General features: G+C 42.7%; 1 protein-coding gene across 1 annotated transcript in view; it reads right to left on the minus strand.

Annotated features, from left to right (window-relative positions):
• Positions 1-22,747, minus strand: part of ALDH4A1 (aldehyde dehydrogenase 4 family member A1) — a 275,101-nt gene that overhangs the window by 129,363 nt on the left and 122,991 nt on the right. Inside the window, exons 8-9 of the mRNA XM_086921700.1 lie at positions 15,174-15,361; positions 11,823-11,896 (exon numbers count right to left, since the gene is read on the minus strand). Coding sequence (XP_086777826.1) covers positions 11,823-11,896; positions 15,174-15,361 — 262 coding nt within the window. The remainder of the gene's footprint in view (positions 1-11,822; positions 11,897-15,173; positions 15,362-22,747) is intronic.

The following is a 22,747-nucleotide window of genomic DNA, read 5'->3' on the forward strand; positions in this document are numbered from 1 at the left end:
TTAAAATCAACCCGGATAAAATGGAAGTTTTGTCCGTCACCTCAGACTCCAACCCGTGGAAAGAGGTCTTTTGGCCACAAGTGCTCAGCGTCTACCCAGAGTCGGCTGTGGCTGTAAAAAGTCTGGGCATCAAAATTGATACCAAACTTACAATGACCCAACAGATATCTACAGTTGTCGGAACAAGCGCAGGCATGCTGACACAGTTGCGTAAGCTCACCCCATTACTCACCTTTAATACACTTAGAACGGCAGTATCTGCTTTGATACGATCAAGATTACGAGAATGCCCTGTATATCGGCCTCCCGGGCAGCCTTCTGAATAGGTTGCAGGTGATTATGAACGACGCTGCAAAGTTTATTTTTAAAGCACCCACATGCATCACCCCTCCTTAAACAACTGCATTGGCTCCCCATCAGGCAGAGAGCAAAATTCAAAGGCCTCTGCATCGCACATAAAGCCATCTATGGCCAAGCCCCTAGCTACATCAAGGACCGTCTGGCCAACTATACTCCTAGTAGGGCGTTACAGTCCTCCGAGGCCAACTTTCTGACCTGTCCACGATTTAACAAGTCATCGAAAGGAGGAAGAGCCTTCTCCTCATCTATCCCCCACATCTGGAACAATCTGCCGGAAAACATACGCAAGGAACATACCCTCCTACCGTTCAGGAAGAAATTAAAAACACACATTTTTGTGGAGGCTTGGGGTGCTGTGTGAGCTCCCTCTTGTGAAGGCCAGATCTTTGTTTTTGACAGTGCTTAGAGACCTGCAGGTGATAATGCGCCTGATAAATGCAAATGAACATAAAATAACAAACTTTCTAGGATGGGAGGGAGGGCATTTAATGTCGTTGGTGCCCGTCTATGGAAGGAGCTTCCCCAGAACATCACACAAATTAACTCCTTGACTGAGTTTCGAAAGAATCTTAAAACCTGGCTCTTTCCTAGGGTTTGATTTCTTTTTCCCAGTTTTTTCTGCTCTGACCTATTCTACTCTGGTCAATTCTTTTTAGTCTGAAGCGTCAGGATACCCGTAGGGTGACAGTATGCGCTATATAAGAAAAGCATTCATTCTTTCATTCAGCCAAGGTTAACATTTTGAACTTCTCCTTACGGAGGAAGCGGTTGACATCCCTGAGGTCTAAGATAGGACGCAGTGCTTTGTCCTTCTTGGGTACCAGGAAGAAGTGGGAGTAACAACCATGACCTTCTTCTGGCACAGGGACTCGTTCGATAGCTCCCTTGGCCAAGAGAGCTGTAACTTCCTGGCGGAGAAGGGTCAAGTGATCCTCCGACATGCGATGGAGTGTTGGTGGCATGGAGTATGGGGCAGTCTCGAAGGAGAGGGAGTAACCCCTTCGGTCTATCTGCAAAACCCACCTGTCCGACATAATGTTGTTTCAGTGGGGGAGGTGATGGCGAATCCTGCCTCCCACTGGCAACTGGTGGCCCTGAAAAGTTGGGCTAGGAAGGTTTGGAGGCTGCTGCAGGTAGAGGGGGCCTTGGTGGACATGCCCGCACTCTGGTCCCCAGACCCGCCCTCTGGCCCCCAGACCAGGGATGCTGGGTCTCATGTCCGTGACCGCGCAGAGGCTGGGCAGCTTTCGCAGTCCTGTGGCTCTGGGTGGAACGTGGTGGGGCATCCTTTCCGTAGCCACGAAAGAGGCGAAAGGCTGACTGCATGGGGCAAGAAGTGACTGCAAGGCCCAAGGACCTGGCAGTAGCCCTAGAGTCCTTGAAACGCTCAAACGCGTTGTCCGCCTTGTCACCAAACAGGCGACAGCCATCAAAGGGCATGTCTAAAAGGGTAGATTGGACATCCCCAGAGAAGTCAGAGGTCCTCAGCCAGGCTTAGCGCCTCAGGGCGAACGACGTGGAAACCGTTCTACCAAGCGAGTTTGCGGTATCCATCCCACACCGGATGGTGAACTTTGCTGCGTCTCGACCCTTAGCAACAGCTCAAGGGAACCTTCTCCAGGCCTCCTTCGGATACTGTGGGTGCACTTGCGCAACCGTGTGTGCGTAACAGCCCAAGAGACATGCGGTGTTCACCAACCGCAGTCCTAAGCTGGCGGAAGAAAACATCTTCTTCCCAAGATGCTTGCTCTGGGCACACATCCTAATCTTATAAATGTTCCCACCTGTCTTGCTGCCAAAAAGTGAGGTCAGTACAGGGGAGCATCTTTGCTATCTGGACAGACCTGGGTTGCATAAAAAAGGCGGCAGAGCCCTGAAATGCAGTTTCTGCGTGGAGTGTAAACACCTCTGCCCAGAGCAGGCTTTGTTCCCAACCTCTGAGAGAGACGGCTCACACTTCAGGTGGTCAGAAACTGGTCTAGGGTAGCTGACTGATCGAGACCATTAAGTCAACACACTAGTGGTCAGTAGGTTTTCAGGGGGCACCTCTAATGTGAACTCTGGTGCATTTCTCAATAAATTCAACATTGGCATCATTGTGGGTTTATGAAGACTGGATGTTTGGTACCAAACATCAGAGGGTACAGTAAAACCATCACATAGCTGTGTAACACATAATCACAAGTGTCCAGACCATGTATTTGGGAAGGCTTCGCTATGCACTGGTGGTATCCAACAGCAAACTTTGATATCAAAGGGAGACATGCACTGACGCAGATATGCCCACACATGGGTATAGTGCACCCTGCATTAGCGCTGTAAGGCCTGCTGGAGGGGCAACTTACCTATACCACATGCAGTGTTTTGAAAGCATGGCATACAGGGATGTGTACCATGTTGACTCTTCACTCTTTCTGTGCACCAAGACACGCAGGCTGCAATGGCAATTTGCATGAGCTCGATGAGGAATCCCTTAGGGTGGCACAATCCGTGCTGCAGCCCTTACAGGCCCTCTTTAGAACCAATGCTCTAAGTACCAGTGGTACCATTTACTAGGGATTTAACTTGAGTCTAAAGTGGTTCGAATTGTGGAACCGACAAAACAATAACCTGAAAGGGTAAGCACGGGAGACTGGAGCTGGTGATCCAGGTCTTTAAGTTCTCTACTGCCTGGTCCAGGTTGGTGGAGGTGTCAGGCCGGGAGAGGCTGAGAACGTCGGTCAATTGGTGTTGAGTGAACTTTTTCCAGCTACAGAAGGGGGCGCTGTGGCGGTTGGGGTGATGTGGGGGGAGCCAGTGATGGTAAAGTGTACAATGGAATGGTTGGACCAGGTTCGTTCTGTAGTGTGGCTATATCTGATTCTGTTGCTGAACGTGGAGATGGGGTCCAGCATCTGACCAGCTCTGTGAGTGGGGTCTTAGACCAGCTGCGTGAGGCCGAGGTTGTCCATGTGTTCCAGGAGATCGGTGGAGTTAGTGTCTGTGGGGAAGTCCAGGTGAAAGTTGAAGTCTCCAAGGAGACAAAGTGTTCAGATTGGATGGCGAGGCAGGTGATGAATTCTGTGATGGCGTCGTTGAGGCTGGTTCGTGGTCCCGGGGGTCTGTATGCAAGGGTGCCTCTGATGGTGGTTTTGTAGTTGGTATCGAGCTGGAAATTCAGGTGTTCCTTGAACAACCTTGTTTCGTCCTTGGTGGTCGTACAGATAATTGCTTCCTTGTGTATAATGACAATGCTGCATCTGTGTCTGTTGGTGCAGTGCGGGGTTTCCATCTTGTAGCTGCTAGGCGCTGCTGTGGAGAAGCCCTCCCTGGCTAGGCTCTCTCACCCTTTCTCACCATTATTTTTTTATTTATTTATTTTTGCAAATTTCTTTTTGTTTCATTAAGAGCATATTTCCTGAAGCTTTAAAGGCAGGCCAGGTCTCTCTGCTCCAGAAGAAACTCACATCAGGCTCTGACCACCTCGTAAACTACTGGCCCATTACTCAATTACCCTTCATTGGCAAGATCATCAATAAAGCAGACTATCAATCCAGTACCAGATCGCCCTACAGCACAGAGACAGCCACTTCACAAATCATAGACTACACCCTCATGATTGCAGATAAAGATGATTCCTGCCTTCTGATATCGCTGGACCTCTTAGCTGCCTTCGGCACCGTCGACTACCCCACCTTCATCTGCACCCTGAAGTCTTGAATGGGATTAACTAGAGACATCTTTCACTAGTTCTATTCCTACCAAACTATCCAACAACTGTTTTTTCAGTTGGGCACATCTAGCTACCAGACAATATCAATCACCTTCGGAGCTCCTCAGGGTTGCATCTTGGTCTCTGTCATCTTCAACCTGTACATGCAGGCTCTTTAAGATTCCACTCACCAATATCAGCATACACATTTTTAAATGTGCCGACAAGTCAAAGCTATTTTGGAAAGTCCTCTCTGCTCCTAACATCTAACATCTCAAATATAGCATACACCTCATCAGGTCTTGAATGTCCATTGCCTTCCTCAGGCTTAACCTCGCCAATAAAAGAATTCAAGCTATTCCCCAAGAATAGGAAGCAGTAACTAGCCGACATTTCTCAACATGAACCTGGATGAATTTGAAACCAAACGTTCAGCCTATGCCGTGTCAAAGGGCACCGATCTCATTTTCAGGGAATACATTGCCAAAGAAAAGAAATGCCCTGGTATTGGTTCTCTCTACTTAAGAAAGTAAAACCATTCATCTCAAAAAGTGATTTAAGAACTGCAATCCATGGCCTCATGCTCTTGCATCCAGATGGTGATAATACCCTGCTCTGCTCCTCTGCCTCAAAGGCTCTATACTAGTCCTCACTTAATGTCACAACAATGCGAACTAAGGGCCTGAAGAAATGTGATCAAATTAGTTCTACTCATATGAAACGTCACTGACTTCCTTTGCCGGCTAACACCATGTTCAAAAACAACTGTGTCAATTAGACAGTCATTCTAACCGGCACCTCTGTGTATCTGGCTAGAAAGCTCACCATCTCTGGTCGCTTTTGGCACACCCACAGTCAGGACACTATCAGACACACACAGAAGCCTACTTACCTGCCGCCACCGCCAGGAGTCAAAACAAGGCAGCCATCCACCGCCAAAGCACGCCGCCACCGCCAAGAGTCACCTATCATCAGACTACACGCGCCACCGCTCCGGGACCACAAATCCTGGCAGGCTACGCGGCGGCGCGCCGTGTGACAGCGCGAGGGCGCCAGGAGGCGCAGAAAAGCGCCACAGGAACCCGCTACGCGGGACGCCCGGGGCGAAGCCCGGGCAAAGGGCGGGCCCTCTACGGCCCTCATCGGCAGGAGGAGGCAGGGGCAGGGCCAGAAATGCTGCAGGATTCACTTCTGTGATCAACCTTCAAGTAAGTCTTGCTTGTACAAGACCCTACCTACAGTTTTACTAGTGTACCACTTTAATACTTTTTACATTCTAAGCTATGTCTAAAAAACTTGTTGGAGTTCAGCAAAACAAGATTAACAATTACCTTGTTCAGACTGTTCAGAAGATCAATATGCAAAGGAGGGAGTCATTGGGGCTGAGCCAATCTCCTGATTTGCTTTGTCCGTCCCCATCTACATCTGTTTCTACTTTGACTGATGAAATTATCATGCAAGATGTTCATAGTGCAGCCACTATTGTTGACATTATTTCCCAAGTTATACCTGGCACACCGGATAATGCAACCCCGGCTTCTGAGGGTTTGGCCGCTGAGGGCAATACAGATAATGACAATGATAATGATTTTGACCAAGATACACAGTCCCTGGTCTCTGTCCTTGACCAATCCCCTATAGGGCACGCAGCCAGACCTAAACGACAATGCACAAAGAATCCTCCAAAGCGGAGTGGGTTACGCTCAGGGACAAAAACGGAAGAGGGCTACTACCCCAAAATGCAAACAAGTGATTCATGTTGAGGATCATCCTATCTGCTCTTTTGAGGAAGCTCTTTTTGACAAAATTGCAGATCTCATTGAGATTAAAATCAATACTATTGTCAAACCTCTCATATCTAAGATTGACAAACTGCAAGCAGAGGTCAAGAAGCTGGGTGGCCTCCAAAACACAGTTGCAAGTGGCATTGAAAATATAACCACGTTAGTTACTCATCTGGGCAATAACTCTAGGGGAGTTGACGCTGGAGGCGATATGGGTGTTGGAGATGGAATAGAACTGCTTGGGGAGAATCCACCGCCACCAATTCTGACTGCTATAAATGAGGGTCCCATACTAGCATGTTCTTCAACAGACCCAACTCCTTCGGCTAACATTCCCCCAGCGCAAATACAAGTACAAGCTCAAACCTTTCCTACGGACCCCTTGCAATTCATTGTTGAAGCCAGACCTGTGGTTTTAGTCCTCGCAAATGTCCCCCCGCTGGAAGGGGGCATAGCGGAAAGTTCTAATTCACTTTGTAGCAAAGCCCTACATTGGCTAACCAGCAATATGCGGCTAGCTCCAGGGGGAAAGCATCACCTAGCAAGTGTGATTACATCAGCAACTAGGGTTCCCTGGCTGGGAAATCGGCCGAAAAAATTAAAAGGGGACTGTGTGGCGGTGAGCTTTTCAAATCAAGACGTTCTTCCCAATATCCTTGCAAATATCTTTCCTCCCCAACGAGGTACTGTGGTCCCCCTCACTTTGAAATTCTTTTACGGGGAACAGCAGAACGTATCTTTCCCAAGGACCCCTGCCCCAGGGTGGGATACCAACTGGGATTCTCACTTCAGATGGGGACAAGATCTAAGGAACAACGCACCAGTTCATCGTCATCAACCTCTAATGCTCAACCCTGTTACACAGCCATTAGAACTGTTTAACCGCTTTGCGCCACTATCTTTTATGGACCAAAATGATTGACTTTTGCCAGGACGAGACAATGTCGTGGAGGGACCACAGCCCGCTCTTGGTCCGTCAGCTCAGTCTTCTGCAGGCGCCAGGGTCTGCAGAATTATGAGCTGGAACATCGCCGGGCTTAGAGCCAAATTCAAAGACAAGAACTGGCTGGACATGATCAGGAATTATGATATTCTTGCCTTTCAGGAAACTTGGGAAACGTCAGATTGTGTGGCCTTAGATGGCTATTCTCATTTTTATGTATCTGCAGAGACCCCAGCAAAGCAGGAAGAGCAAGGGGAGGGTTGGCTGTATATATTTCACTTTCACTATTTCACTTGATGTCCAAGGAAAACCTAGACATATTAAGTCTAAATCTAAAAATTGTTTAGTGGTTGAATTGACTTCATCAAACTCCCATCCTATTTTACTTGTTAATTTTTATAATTCTCCGGCCAGTCAATTTCCTACTGAGCATTTGGTATCCTTAGAGGATCTCTTATCCACTCACACTGAGAACAGTTCCTATGGATATGAGGTGATCCTTATGGGAGACTTTAACATTCATCCATGCCAGGTGGGTTGTCAAAGGGAACCAGAGGAATTTTTTTCTTATTCCCCCTCGCCGCATTTTGAACACACACTAAGCGGTGAGGCTCTGGAATTGCTCTTGGCTACCTTCAACCTTCATGAATCATGTACCTGTTCTAATGATCCGAGGTTACCGACATACGTGGGCAATGATTCAGGCACAATTATAGATTATATTTTCATATCTTTTAGAGTTCTGCCTGAAGTATTCGCTTATAAGGTAGAAACTTCTGTTTTTAGCGATCACAATCCTGTGATTTTAGAGGTTTTAGCTCAGGGAGTTTTGGGAAATAGGAAGATTGACACATTTTGTGCGACAGATCTTGTGCTAAGAGATCAAAATCGGAGGCTCAAATGGGATCAAGTTACTCCAATAACCTTTTTACAGGAAACTTTGGCCAAGGTCGAAGGAGAAGTCGCCATCTGTTTAGATAATAAAAACCCTAGCGCTACTATGGTTGAGGCCTTTAGTGTTATTTGTCACCAAGTCAATTTAGATTTGACTGTAAAGGCAAAGTCCAACAAGCCAAAGGGCCCCAAATGGTTTGATACAAACAGTTCCAAGGCCCATTCTACTCTCCTTAAGGCCCTAAAGAACAAACCTAGAGACAGAGTGCTGATAGCGTCATTAAGGAAACAATACAACCTAGCTATCAGGAAGAGGAAATCTGAGATAAAAGACGAGGCTTGGAATGATTTGTTACTGCCTGAGACACAGAAAGACAGTGCCAAATTTTGGGCAGTTATAAATCACCCATATTTTGTGGGCTTAGATAATCAGAGAGCTGACTGCATTATCCCAGATGAACAGTGGGTGACACATTGCAGCAATATTTATAGTCGCACTCATACCACTACAGAATGTGAAATACCTCTTTCACAATTGTTAACTCACATCTCTCCATTCACTCAGGAGGAGGTGAAACAAGCAATTAACGACACACTCTCTAAAAAGGCACCGGGGCCAGATGGGGTCCCCGCAGACTTTTTTAAAAGCGCTCCTGAACTAAGCTCAAAGATTCTAACTAACATTTTTAACGCTACAAGGGAATTTATTTTCCCCTCTAGCTGGGCAAATTCGACCATAGTGCCAATCTTTAAGAAAGGACAGAGGACAGACCAGGCCTGTTATAGGCCAATTTCCCTTATCGACTCGAGTGTTAAAATCCTGGGGAGAGTCCTCTTAGGTAGACTGACCCTGATTTTAGAAAGTAAGGGCATTTTATCTAACGCACAATATGGCTTTAGAGCCAAAAGAGGAACCTTAGATCAGTGCCTTAACCTAGAATTAATTTTAAATAAATATGTAATCGCCAGGGAGGGCTCATTGTACATGGCCTTCATGGACCTCTCATCAGCTTTTGACCTGGTCAACAGGACAAAGCTGTGGAGGATCCTGTTGGCCATGGGCCTTGACCCCCCTTTGGTTGAATACTTAGCTGAGCTACACAAGGATCTCATGACTTCAGTCAGAGTCACTAGGGAAGGAAGATGCACTTGTCACTTTAAGTCAGAGAGTGGGGTTAGGCAAGGGTGTATACTTGCCCCCCTCCTCTTTACCTTATACATTAATGACCTTGAGGCAGTAATGACAACATCCCATAGTGACATCCCGCGTGCAGGTGAGACAAAGATACCTGTCCTCCTGTACGCGGATGATGCCGTCCTTTTGGCACGCTCTGGAGTTGCGTTAAACAAACTTCTTTTATCTTTTGGAGTTTTTATGTCATCACTGGACATGAAAATTAATACAGAAAAATCACATGTAATGATTGCTGGAGCCGCAGGCAGGAAAAGAAAGTCGTTAACATTTTACTGTGCGGGGAAGGAGGTCAAGAGAGTCCCTTCTTTTCCATACTTAGGAGTGACTTTTGACGAAAAGGGCACTTGGGGCCCCCAGCCTTTGGTCAAAAGCAGTGCTGTTGCTAGAGCGGCTGCAGGGCTGCTAGGTTTTGCTAAAAAACTGAGCGCCCGTCCCATGGAAAGCATCATCAAAGTTTATAAAGCAAGATGTCTGTCAGTCGCCCAGTATGGTTCTGTTATCTGGGGACATACTAGTTCCACCAAAATACAGAATGTAGAAAATAAATTTTTGAGATCTCTGCTTTCTGTTCCCCAATCAACCTCGACCTTTGCACTGCATACAGAGTTAGGCTTGGGCTATATATCAGACAATTTAAAACTAGCCCCAGTGATTGGTTGGATAAAAACCTGGCTTACCCAGGAGCTTACTTTAAATCATATTATTTTAAAAGACTGTTTAGCCCTGGATAGAGCCCTTAACATCCCATGGGTAAGATATGTGAAAACGCAGCTTACTTTAGCAAGCCGCCCGGAGCTCTTCTCATCTCCAGATGGAATAACTTATGAAGATCTAAAATCAGTCAAAAATACTCTGACAAATTTATATGCCCAGGAGAGGGAAGTTACAGAGCTAAAAAAAAAACATGGTAAGGAAACACTGTATGCTCTCCTCTGTTCCAGGAATGGAACCATATCTCCTTTTGGTAACAAATTCTTATCATCGTTTTCTCTTAACGAGATTTCGTTTTGATCTAATTCATTTTATACTGGGCAACTTTAGAACCTGGACTAGACCCGATGATGCTGAACCATGTGACTGTGACCATTTTTCAACACAGGATACGATGCACTTTATCATGTTTTGCGGACATTATATTGAGATCAGAAAAAGATATCTGCTCCCTATTTTACGTAACCAGGGCTTTATTCAGGTAAAACCAGCCCTGCTGTTTTTGCAACTTCTCCCTAATGTTAAAGTAGCTTTTTCTGTCGCTAGTTTTCTAGTTGCAGGAGCACATTTAAATAAGTATCGCATGAGGCACAGGCACTTTATCTCCGAAAAATGAATTTCCTCTTTTCTCATTTATCTGAATGAATTGTGTTTTAATAAGCCCTTCTTTTTATCTCTCTTTTTTAAATATGTATGTATGTTTCATTGTAAATCTAGTGTTTCCAATATAATGATTGGCTGTTTTAAATTTGTAAAAATTTTTGTGCTCTGATGAAATGGTGATATGTAATTTTGCTCGTTCTTTTATGATTTTCAATAATCGAATAAAGATAATTGACTGACTGACTATCAGACTAGAGACAAAGGAGTGGGAAAAAAACAAAGAAACAGCCCCTCTCCATCGCAGCACCTATGGTCTAGATAGATTGACCTCTCCATAACCAAAGAGTCCACCCTAACCATGGTCCCATTTATGAAAGACCTCAAGACACACATCTTTAAAGAATTAAAGAATACTATATCTTGATGCAGCAACAGTCCACATTCACTCATAGAGGTTCTTCAAATCACACAATGGCTGTGACTTTGACCCTGCACAGGATTCCATTGGGTTTTGGCTAGGGTTGCACTATAAAATACTAAATGCATACATACATAAATAAATCTGTGAAGAGCTTTTGGTGCAGGAGTTTTAAGCACAGTTACATCCCTGGCAGCACAGGGGTATTCTGGAAAAATGTACGATTCTCATTTAATGTTTGATTCGCTCACATTGTATTGACTATGGCGAGTAAGAGTGGTGAGGTGGTAATTTTCAGTACTCCAAGACTTCATGATCAGTCCTTGGTTCACTTCCCATTCTCATCCTCTCTCAATAGAGAAGCCATTAGACTTTGACGAAAGGTCACTGCGTGGAAGAGTGATCGTGTCAAAGTTTATTTATAACAGAAGAGGGTGAAAAAACTGATAGCACAGTTGAAAGAATAAAAAAGCGTTTTAAGGAAGAGCCTGTTTATTTTAGTTTATTCTGGTATTAGTTAGGGTCAAGTGAACTGCTTACCTCCAGGGAGAGGGCCTGCCCTTATATTGTAAAAACTGCGACGAGGAAGTCTCCAATTCAGAATAATGACGATTACTGCTATGTAATTGGATTTGATTTAGTGTAGTTGCTCAGTTGAGAAATGCAACACTACCCTTGCACAGTGGCCAAGCTATCTTGCTTTGAGGTGCCCACACTCTTCAGCGGAGGCACACAAGGAGTTTCTTCTGTATATGAGCAACCTTTCTCATGTGGGGGAGGTTTCTATTGTGGGAGCACTTTGAGCACAGGTTAAGGAGAAGCAGCATGGGTAACACTTCTTGTGGGGTAATACACTAAGGGCCTCACTACAAAACACCTGTTAATTACAGGCCAATGTACCAGGGCCGGACTTAATATTTCAGACCGGCATCAGTGTACAAGTTACAGGTCATCATACATTTTCAGGCCCAGAGTGAGTGAACAATGCAAGAACTGGAATTGAGTCCAGTTCTGCAGGTTTCCTGCACTTCCTGGGACATTTCACTTTTGGTTCCCGCATCCAGTAAACATGCAATTGTGTGGATCATCTGGGGAAGATTCATTCATGTGGCAGGCTATGCCTCAGCACTGTTGGTCTAACTGGTCTCTGGCTCATGGCTTAATCTTCATCTAATAGGACAGCGGACAGATGATGCCACTTCCATAAATGGAAAGGTTCTCACCTCCTGACAATCGAGGGAATGTCCGATACTGGTCCAGGTTCTCCGAGACTTTTTTCCATAGATGCTTGAAAGTCCTAAAACAAAGAACGTGACACTTGGGTATGGGGAAGGACAGTGGTTTCAGAAAGAGCAAAATAAAGAAACAAAGCAAACCTAAATGGAACTTACTTTGTCTCCACCCAGACAGGTTAAGGTTTAAATCATTTATAAATTGTATTTAATTTGTTAAGTGTTAGATTGTAAAGAATCACTGCCATAGTCCTAGCTCTTACACCCAATCCTAAGTAATTCTTTGTCAAATTTGGGTATGATCATAGATTTACCACCTATAAAAAAAAAAGAAAAAGAAAAATACAGACTAAGTCCTGATTTACAGTTCGGTGGACGGGTTAAACCTCCACAAATGTGAAGGAAATCCCGTCCACCCTATCACAAGTGCATTATATTCAACGGCATTCGTAATACGGCAGATGGGACAATCCGTCACTTTTGTGGCAAAGTAACCCGCATGCTGAACTCTAAATCAGGCCCTAAGTCCGACCACTAGAAAAAGTGAGACAGCCCTTTGAGCACTCTGTTTCACTCAATAAGTGCAAACACAGGTGCATAAACGCACATTTTTAAAAACATGCCTGTAAACTCTATAATACATTTATAAAACACCTCAGTCAGTTTGTGTCCTCTATATGACATATACTGGCAAGACCGCTGTAAGACATAACTTTGTATCTCTACATATCCAACTCAAAATAAACATTTTGGGGGAGGTCAATCAAATAAGCACATTGAGCAAGGTAGTGAGCAACACTTTGTAAACTCCAAGAAACAGTGAAAGGTACAGTATTTGCTCCACAATGGTAGTTATGAGAACAATTAGGTACCTTGACAAGCAAACATAAAACATGTTACTCTGATGTACAGCGACTGGGCATGCACTTTACCCTGCTTAACCAAACAACAGGATGCAGCACATCGGTCACATATTTCTCTGTGTCAAACTCTTCCTTAATACATGTAGCCAGTTCTGCTATAGAAATCATCTACCTTTTCTAGTGACCTTAGGAAAGTAAGCCACTTGGTGTTTCACTTCAGCATGTACTTAAATTGTAAAGTCACTGTTCCTATGAGCATTTTGCCTGTATTCCTCTTGATTCATACTGGGTCACTGGGGAAGGCGAAGGCTGAGTGATTGGATATGGCAAAGCAACCAATGACTTCTCTTACCTACCCTGAAGTCACAAGACTTTAATTGCTGAAAATACAACTGACAAAACTGCACGTTGAATACCCTAGTTAAGTCAGTCTGAGGAAGCTCCTGCTGTTCTTCTGAAAGATGGTGCAGTTTTTCTGTTTTAAACCCCAAACACTGTTGCAGTCCACAGGGGCAGACTAAAGGCAAAGCTAAAACTGGTGCTCTAGAATAAGCAATACAACCATAAAAACCCCAGACAAAATCAGGACAGAAGGCAACTCTATTATCTCGACCAGAGATTGTTCACAGAAGTTGATGGGCAGTGAGAAAAAGGGTTATTCTACATATGCCACCATCCCAGATTTAACCCATAGAAAATGGAGGTCACACCCTAGAACATAACGTCACACATACCCGGGGTTGCATACACTAAACAGGCACAGCCGCATCTACCTTGGACCAAAGGCGTAAACTATGAACTTTTACAATTAAACAAACCACACATATCCCAAGATGAATCCTCAGAAAATTCAAGGTCTCACTTGTCACAGCCAAAGAATGTATCAATCCCCTCAGGATGCATCGCAAGAGTATATCACTTGGACCACACACAGTATCTCCACAATACTCTTGATCACACATCGTAGAGATAAAAAGCTAAAGATATTCATACCACCGATTCAATCCTGCCATTTCTTAATTTTCTCCCTCACTTTGTTCGACATTTTTTAAGATTGCCATATTTTGGTGGGTCGTAATCCACAGCATCTTCCGTACACCAACTGCATTCATAACTTTAACCTGTTCGATGCTGATGACGGAACCGCTCCGTCATCAGCTGCGGTTGGGCTGTGCTGATGACGGAGCGGTTCCGTCATGGCCCTGCCGCCGCGCCTGCGCGCCGCTGATTTCGCGCCTGCGCGCCGTGTTCTATTGAGCGGGCGGGGCCATGACGGAACCGCTCCGTCACAAGCACAGTCCAACCGCGGCTGGTGACGGAGCGGTTCTGTCACTAGCATGCGGCCGCCGAGCGACCGCCCCGCCCACTTAGCGCTGCGGCGGAATAGCCGCCGCAGCGATGTGATTAACTCAAGCTAGCAGCTCTCCCCCAATCACTGTCCATGAGAAGGGAGCATCCAGTCATGACCCCCAGTGAAGGGTGCTGAAACTGATTCTTATTTTTGGGGTATAGCATAGATGAAGTTCACTAACTTCAATGTCTAAGTGTAAAAGTCCAGAAACCCGAGTAATGGGAACCCCTTTCACATTCACACAGGTGGTAGGAGGACTGTGACTGTATGTTGGTATATGCACGTAAATCAGGATTGTGTGTGGCAAGATGGTGGATGCGCACATGAAAGAATATAGTTATCCTCTGCACAGGCAGCTCTCTTCTCTGGTTTCTGTTGTATCCAAGTTTGTCATGGAAACTCCTGGGCTTGAGTGATTCTGCTCCACCTATCCTTGCTCCTATCTGCTTTAATAGCTGAGGATAATCCATAAACATTTCAGCCCAGGTAGAAGCCCTGAGAAAGTGTATGAAGAGTTGTTATTCTAATGTCTGTCATGGATCTGGATTAAACAAAGGAGGTCCAGTGCACACACCGGCTGAGCCTCTAATGAAGGCAAAGGCTTGCAAATATATAGACATCTTGAATGGATGATATCAAAACATTGAAGACTGCAGTCAAACAAATTGGCAACTGGCTCCGCTACTGAGAATTTAAACTCCATCTTTACTCCAGCAATTTAAAGATCTTGAAATGAAATGAAAAATAGAATTTATGAAGCGCACGTACACCTACGGTTTCTTGGGGCTGGGGTGGGAGGGCTGACCGGTACAGATCGAATGGGCTAGTTGTAGGCTAATGAAAAAAGCCAGGTTTTCAAAGATTTTCTAAACTGAACATAGGATGGGAGGAGGCGGAGTGCAGGGGATCTTGGAAGGCTGGACTTGTGTAAACCCGTGGTACTTCTTGGGAGACCAGCGAAGTACTCTGCGCATCAAACCTTAAGGGTTTCCAGTGGCTATGCTGCTATCTGACACATGGTGAGCAGAAATGGTCCAAGAGTGAAACGCTGCAGTGAACTAGAGGAGACCAGAAAATCTATGTAGAGTGTATTGAAGCCCTAAAAAATGATATCCCAAGAATACTCACGGTACGCTGCCAGTGAAGTTGATTCCACATAAATGTTCTGAGCTTGTAACAGTGTCCCCAAAGACTGGACCATCGGCTGGCACGAACTGAATGATGTTTGGAGGGAGTCCAGCTTCCAGAAGAGCCTTATACACAACGTAGCTGGACAACATGGCAGCATCGCTAGGTTTCCACAAAACCACATTACCCTGTGTAGAGTGAGGAAGAGTACAGATGGATTATATGAGATCATCATGGCATATATCATCACCACAAATTTCCACTGTGCACTGATGCCAACAGCACAGCAACAATAATGCCCAGGAAGCAATCTGTAGACTGCACTTTAGCTACCTCAGGAGGAGCTAGGCAGAGACCACTCCGCAGAATAGAAATAGGCACAGCACTAAAAAAACATTCCGCTAAAGCAGCTTGATGGCCCTTGGACTAGTTAAAAAACACAACGGGTGCCCAACAAGTAAAACGAAATAGAAACAAAAGAAAGAAATGAATTAGTGGTCTATGGTTCTAAATCCTGTTTATTTTTTCTACGCTGTACAGTCTTCTAAATACGAGGGGTGCTTCGTGTTGTTGACACATACTACAAAGGGCCAGGGGCCTTTGTTTACTCACTACCCCTGTGAGGGACCTCATGGTAAAGGGTGATTGCACATCGCAATTCATTTATTAAATATATAAGCTTGCTATAGACTGCATGGTTCCCCTGGAGTGATTGACTAGGTATGAATAAGGTGCCACTCTGCAGTTGTGAGTTGCTGATAGACATGAACAAATATACTGGGAAGTGGAGTGGAATCAGATAAGGAGGCTGACAGTAAACTAGCTTCGGCCAGTGGGGTTGTATTTCCTTTTAAGCTTATTAGCTAGCAAGAACTGAGCATCGGGACCTAGCAGTCAGATATTAATAGTACGTGTTTAATAAAATAGCCGGCTTTGGTTAGGGATTAGAAAGTAATTTCATCAAAAAACATCATTTTGTTTTTCAAATTGTGAAAGAACAAGCCTTCTTGGTTTATCAATAAAACCCATATTGAAACTGTACTGGAGTATGTATATTCTGGTACACTTTTTAATGGCAATTTATCTTCAAAACTGCATGTGCAATCTCAGGGTAGTAAAGCTTTGTCAGTGGGACAGGATCTGCTATATTTCTTTAACGTATTCAGTAAACAAAGAGTTGATGCCTTGTACATCTGTAGTCACTTCAACACCCGTATATGGAGTAGAGCGTGCTTCTCAACTGGAATGCAAATCTCCTGCTCAGTCACAGAACATACTTTGGAAACATTATTCATTAATGAGAAAGTCAATGTCAATTTCAGACATTCACTTGGAATTGGGTATGGTTGTTATCATCTACAGGGCCAAGGGGCAAATCGTGAGGAGTTGGAAAAACATCTGTCAAGGAAAATCCAGAGTACTTCAGAAGTTCATTGGAACTGAACTCAATTTAAATAATTTTACACCTACATTTAATTTGTGATTTAATTATGCCTCTTCCGATTTGCCTATAAAGAACGGCAACATATTCGTGTATATAATACGAAATAGGGGTTTAGGACATGGCAAAAAAATGTAATCACATCAAAAGGTTTTGAGCTGATCTCTCACAGTGCTCTCAAATTATTGACTTATTTCCCAATTCCTTAATCCCAAGAGGAAAGCGCGTATTCTGATCGATTTATTTATATATTTGAAAGTGTACAAGATAGCCCTTTGGGTCCTCCGGGCCCAGCCAATTGATGTCCTTGCTTGGAGAGTGTGAAGGGGCATCAATCCTTTTAGTCTCGCGATTTACAACTTTATCTTTCTGGGAGACCTCGCAGTATCAACATTTTTCCACAGTATATACATATAAGTAAATCCCATTGAGACAAACGTAACAGGCCATGGTCACAATGAAAATGTTGCAACAAAAATAAGATGGAATGTAAACTTATGGCATATGTTCACGGTACTCTGGCTAGGCTAGGCTGGAAAAATTCATAGGCAAGACCCAGCAAAAAAAAAAAAAAAAAAGAAGCATCCCCGGTTGGCTTTCCAAGACGAGGAAATCAGAAGAAAAAAAGAAAACTATGAAATAGGATGTGCAAACCTACAACGGGAACACATTGAGGAAAAAAAGGCTGGATTTACACCCTACACTCAAATCACAGGATAACAGGAAATTGAATTGGTCAACAGTGGCTGTAGAGGAAGGAACAAGACACCAGACTGCCATCACTTAGATGCCAAGAATTCCAAATCCGCCTTCAGAATGTATTAAGCATATTCGAGGAATTTAGGATATTTCAATTTTACTATCCACAAATAAAGCCACAGTGACCCAGTGTCCAAATGGGATTCCAAGCGACATTTTTGAGCTAGTCCCAATGGAGTGGGATGAAGCATTACAACCATTATATACTAATATCTTCACATACTGTAGCGTAACTTCTTCATTCATGGAGCCAATCTTTACTAAAGTAAACAAAAATGATCCACTAAATGACAGGGTAGTTGCCACTGGTTTTTGAAGTTTCCCAAAGTGTTCTAATGAACTACAGTGCTAGCCTTAAGTATTTATCTCATAGGTGTAGCACACCTGAAGCCATCTTGATGGGTTCAAAGATGTAAAACCTAAAGCATGTCCTTTAGAAATGAAGGAAATAAGGGGGTTCGTTTTGTCATAAAAATGCTGTTTAGTACGCTACAAAACAAAAACGAGCACACGTTTTCTATCAGATATCAAATATTTTTCTTATCCATTTCAGTAAAACATTATGAAATGCAGAGAGAAACATGTACTTCCAACAGCAGTTCGAGAGAAAACTCCGTAGTGATCAACTGCAGCATCACCACAGAGTTCTAATGAACAACTAGACCACTGACTTCTTTTATTGAAGACAAAAGTGAGGCACATCTGAACACAATTTTGTTTAATAGAGCAGTTGAATTTAAAGACTTTCTCGAACAGCATGCTGAAGTAAATGAGAATTGAGATGTTAATGCAGACATTCAAACCAGAGGATTATAAATGTGAGAGTATGAATGTTTAGCATTTGAAGCATAAAAGAGTAATAAATGGGCTAAAAATAGTTCAAGACAGAGACATTTGCATAACTACAGCACCCCTTTCCGCATGTTTACTCAGCATCTCAGATGCTTAAAAGCTTCCTAATTTTTAACTAGTAACATTTGGTGTATATATACCTCAATTTAACTGTTGGAGATTTTATATATATATATATATATATATATATATATATATATATATATATATATATAAAATACGTTCACTGAAAAAAGGTACTCGTTAGTGTCAGGAGTCATGTAACATAAAATATGTGAGGTCACAAGCAGTACGTTATGGTAACAAAAGTTATAGTTAGTTCACTAAACTGTAACTTCGTATTTCATTAATTTTGGATTTTTTTATATTCTTTTTTTACTCATTCCAAACCAAACTATAACCTCACGTTAACCGTTGTTTTTTCATAATATAAGATCAATCAATATTGTGAAGCCTGGTGTGAAGATGATTCTTCCATACTGATACAATGCGAGTACCCGTCTGAGTATTAAAAAAGCACAAGAATCTCTACAATATGTAAGTTGCCCTGATATCAAAATAACCATACTCAGGCAGGTTTAATTAGGACTCAGTATATAACCAAACACAGGTAAGCCTGGAGCAGCAGGGCACCCAGATGTAGAAAACGCCAGTATCAGTCCAATATTTCTCAAGTACAATAATACTGGGTCAGCGATGAAGTGCTTTTGGCGTTAAACATCCAGGGGCATGTTGGACAGTGGCTTGGCTGTGATCTTTTTTTCCACTGAGGCACTGCAATACCCTGAGTCAATATGGTGCTTTATATCCTGGGGCTTTATTTAATTACTAGGTAAGTACTGCCCTAGATCTGGTGCTTAGTACGCTGGAGATATACTGGTCTAACTATGGTAATTTATAAACAAACAAAATGTCTATACTTCCTTGGTCATGACACTTCACAGACTGGTAGAGGTTTACATGCTAGAGACTTACTCATCTGATTAACGTACCTTGCATATGCAAGCCAATTAGATTCTTGTCTGACTGTGGTGCCTTACATGATGGGGCACTACTAGCTTGGCTATGCTGCTTACAGACTTGGACCTTTATGGAAATTAGCCAAGATACGGTGCTTTACAGGATGGGCAAATACTAGCTTTTCTTTGGTGGTTTACATATTGAGACGTGCCGGTCGGGCAGTGGTGTTATACATTCTCAGCACTGTGGAAAAGTGTCTCATTATAAAGTTACTTTATGTATTGAAGTGAAGTATACTGATATATGGTTGGTAATGGTGTTTTACATGCTTAAGCGTTGTGAAAAGGAACACAGCTAGGATTCTTTATGCACTGATCCACAGACAAAACTGGCATGACAAAGCGGCAATGGCTGGAGAGAACTTTTCTGAATGGTATAAGGTACTGCAGCCTGCCGCAGTAGGGAATTGAATCCAACTCAAGAAACCATTAGTAATGGCATTAGGAAAGTGAAGACTGCAGCTTTCCAAGAGCATGCAAATGTAAACATCAATGTTTCAAGAAAAGATATTTTACTTCGCCAATGCTTGTTTCTAAAGCAATTCATCTTTGCCAAAGTAATCTGAAGAAATAACCATGGGAAGAGTCAGTGAAGATCACACTGAAGTGGTGACAGGGCTCCTCCTGGCTGATCTCCGCAGCTTCTAAAAGTGTCGCTAGACGCGACATAAAAGACTTTTAAATGGTGCTGGTGCAATTCACACACAGCTTGAGAAACAAGCTGGAACATCCCTTGGACAACTCTACCCACCTCAAGAGTGATAAGTGCACCTAGACAGGGCTTCTATTGTAAGTTTGACAATAAAATTATGAGAGGTGAGGTGTACTTGCATTCATGAAAAACTGGCCTAACCCATTGATCAAAAACATTGTTGTCCTTTTCACTACTGGCATAGGGACACTTGAGCTTCTGGAGCAACCCTGCAGGAAAAAGGTCCTTGAGGAAAAAGGACTCCTTCAAACCCTATTGTGCTTGAAAACCTACAACTTGAAAACATCCAAGCACTGCAAAGAAACATCTATATGATTGCAACCCCATACTTCTGCTCTGAGAATCATTACAAGAAAACAAACTATTGTACTTGGAGTGTTTGTCTACACGTGATATGAGCCTTTTGCGCTGATTTTAAAGTACACGGGGCTAAAAATCAGCATGACGTATCGTTTCCGCCTGCTTGCGGAACTCCGCAGAATCTCGCTGAGTTTTTATGTAACTTTGTGGAATCCACAGTGAAACTCTGCAAGTTCCGCCCACCTCCTGAAATAACCCAGGAATTAAAATTAGCACATCCATTTCTCTAGGTTATTCCTCATTCCGTCACCATTTCTCCGGGAGATTTCAACTGCTTTGAGCTGCTGAAGTCCCTCCATGTTTGTGGTCTTCAAACTTTTTAAAGTCACACCCCTTTCAAGTATAATAATTTCCCAGGGGGGCGCTGGAATGACAATCTTTTCACCATTGTTCTATAAAATTGGCAGCTGTAGGCATATTTAACAATTCAAACATAAGTTATTTTCAATTAGCCTTTTTCTGTTTAGAAAGGCTTTATGGAAATGAAAACGAGTGACACAAAATACTACAAACTTGTAATAACTTTAATGAGTACAAAAAGAAGATGTATTTAATCTGAAAGCAGTCAAAAGGTATAACTTGTTCTATTTCAAACACGATAAAACAAATATGTTACTCTAAAAAAGATTTATTTTGAAAAAGCATATTTATACATTTTTGGAGAGATATAGGTAGAAAAGAAAGAAAAAGGAAAGTAAATGAAAACGGAAAAAAAGAATAAAGAGAAGTAGATAAGCCTTAACAAATAGAAAGAGGCATAAAACAGACACAAGCATATAAAGAACATCCAACTATTAAAATAGTAAATTAATGAAGGTTCAAATATTGTAGTTGTATCCGGAGAATTGGCATGTTGTCTAGACAGGAAGGAAGAAAGTGGTAACCCTAACAAATCTATTTTAGTCAGTTGCTTGGTGGATTACATATTTTTTCAACCCAATCTATGATTATGGCATAACATGTTCAGCCATCTGATGAAGGTCATGCTGGTCATGTCCTTTCAGCTAGACATGATAATTTGGCATGCAATCACAATAAGTAGATGAACAAATTTCCCAACCATAACATTAGTGTGCAAAATATTAGAGGAACCTCCTTAAAAATGTGTATTCTGTCAAACAGTATGATAATTGAGCAGATATCAATAATCTTATCCCAAACTCGTAACCAAAATAAACAAACCTTCGGACACTCACAGAACATAAGCAATATGTCACTGTTATCATTATCACAAGACCAGCCTTTATTATCTGCCGATAAGTTAAACTTAAAAAGAAAGCTAGGGGTTAAGAAAATTTATTAAAAAAAACAATGTTTGTGTAGTACAAGCTGAGCGAGATGTGGAGTGAATTTTAGACCAAATTTTATTCCATGCTTGGGTAGAGAAAAACTGTTGAGTTTCCCACTGTAATTCTACGTTAGTTCCGGATCCAGCTACAGAAACTATATCAATACACCAGTATTATATATATGAAGCTCTCACATCAGTGGAAAAATTAGAAGAATAAGATGTACCATGATGGTTGTGATTCAAAATTAGGAGTGAGGAAAAGGGTTGTAAAACAATAGCTCTTAGGTGCTTATACTTAGAAGTGTAAGATGAGGGTAAATTAAACTTATCTTGAACTGTAACAATGCCCACACGCATTCAATATTTCCTGAAAAGTACTCTAATGTTTATTTATTTATAAGATTTTAATATACCAGAAAGGAGAAAGTTTAAGCCTGTCAAAATCTGAAAGAGAACATGAGAGAATGGGCTTAGCTAAGAACACAATATAAATGATAATAGGTGAAGAGAAAGATTTAGGAGGTTGTGAGTGGCAATACATAGCCCTACTTGGAAAAAGGTGTTATTAAGGAGTGTTTGAATCTCTAACATATAGTAGGGGTTAAATGACAATCAGCTAATATAGAGGTCCAGATCTGTTTATGGGTAAAAGCAGAATAATACTTTGTAAAATTGGGAAGATTGACCCACCTCCTCGAGACTTTAGTTTTTTGACGCTTATGTAACAATATATTTGCTTTTATCTTGTACTTCTCAAACTTTGTCAATAGACTATTTATGGATTTTTTTTAAATTGCAGAAGTTTCACAGGACGCATGGATCAATAAAAATTAATAATCTGTAACATCATCATTTTATTGGTACCTAATCTACCAACCAGGATGAAAAATAAAGGTGATTATTTCTCAGATAAGGAATATGCTACTTACCAGTATGCATCTGTTCTTGGCATAGAGGGCTGCAGAGTGGTACATTATGAATAGATCGCCATCTGGTGTTGGGCTCGGATTATTGCACTTGTTTTTCTCTTGGAGAGTCTTTTGTATCTTGGTGACTCCTCCTTTGGTTGCTAGTGCGCATGGGCTTCGGCTCCATCCTTAGATTATTTTGCCATAGTAGGGTTAGATGGAGTAGTATGAT

This window comes from Lissotriton vulgaris, chromosome 5 (genome assembly GCF_964263255.1).
Source record: "Lissotriton vulgaris chromosome 5, aLisVul1.2, whole genome shotgun sequence".
Lineage (NCBI taxonomy): Eukaryota > Metazoa > Chordata > Amphibia > Caudata > Salamandridae > Lissotriton > Lissotriton vulgaris.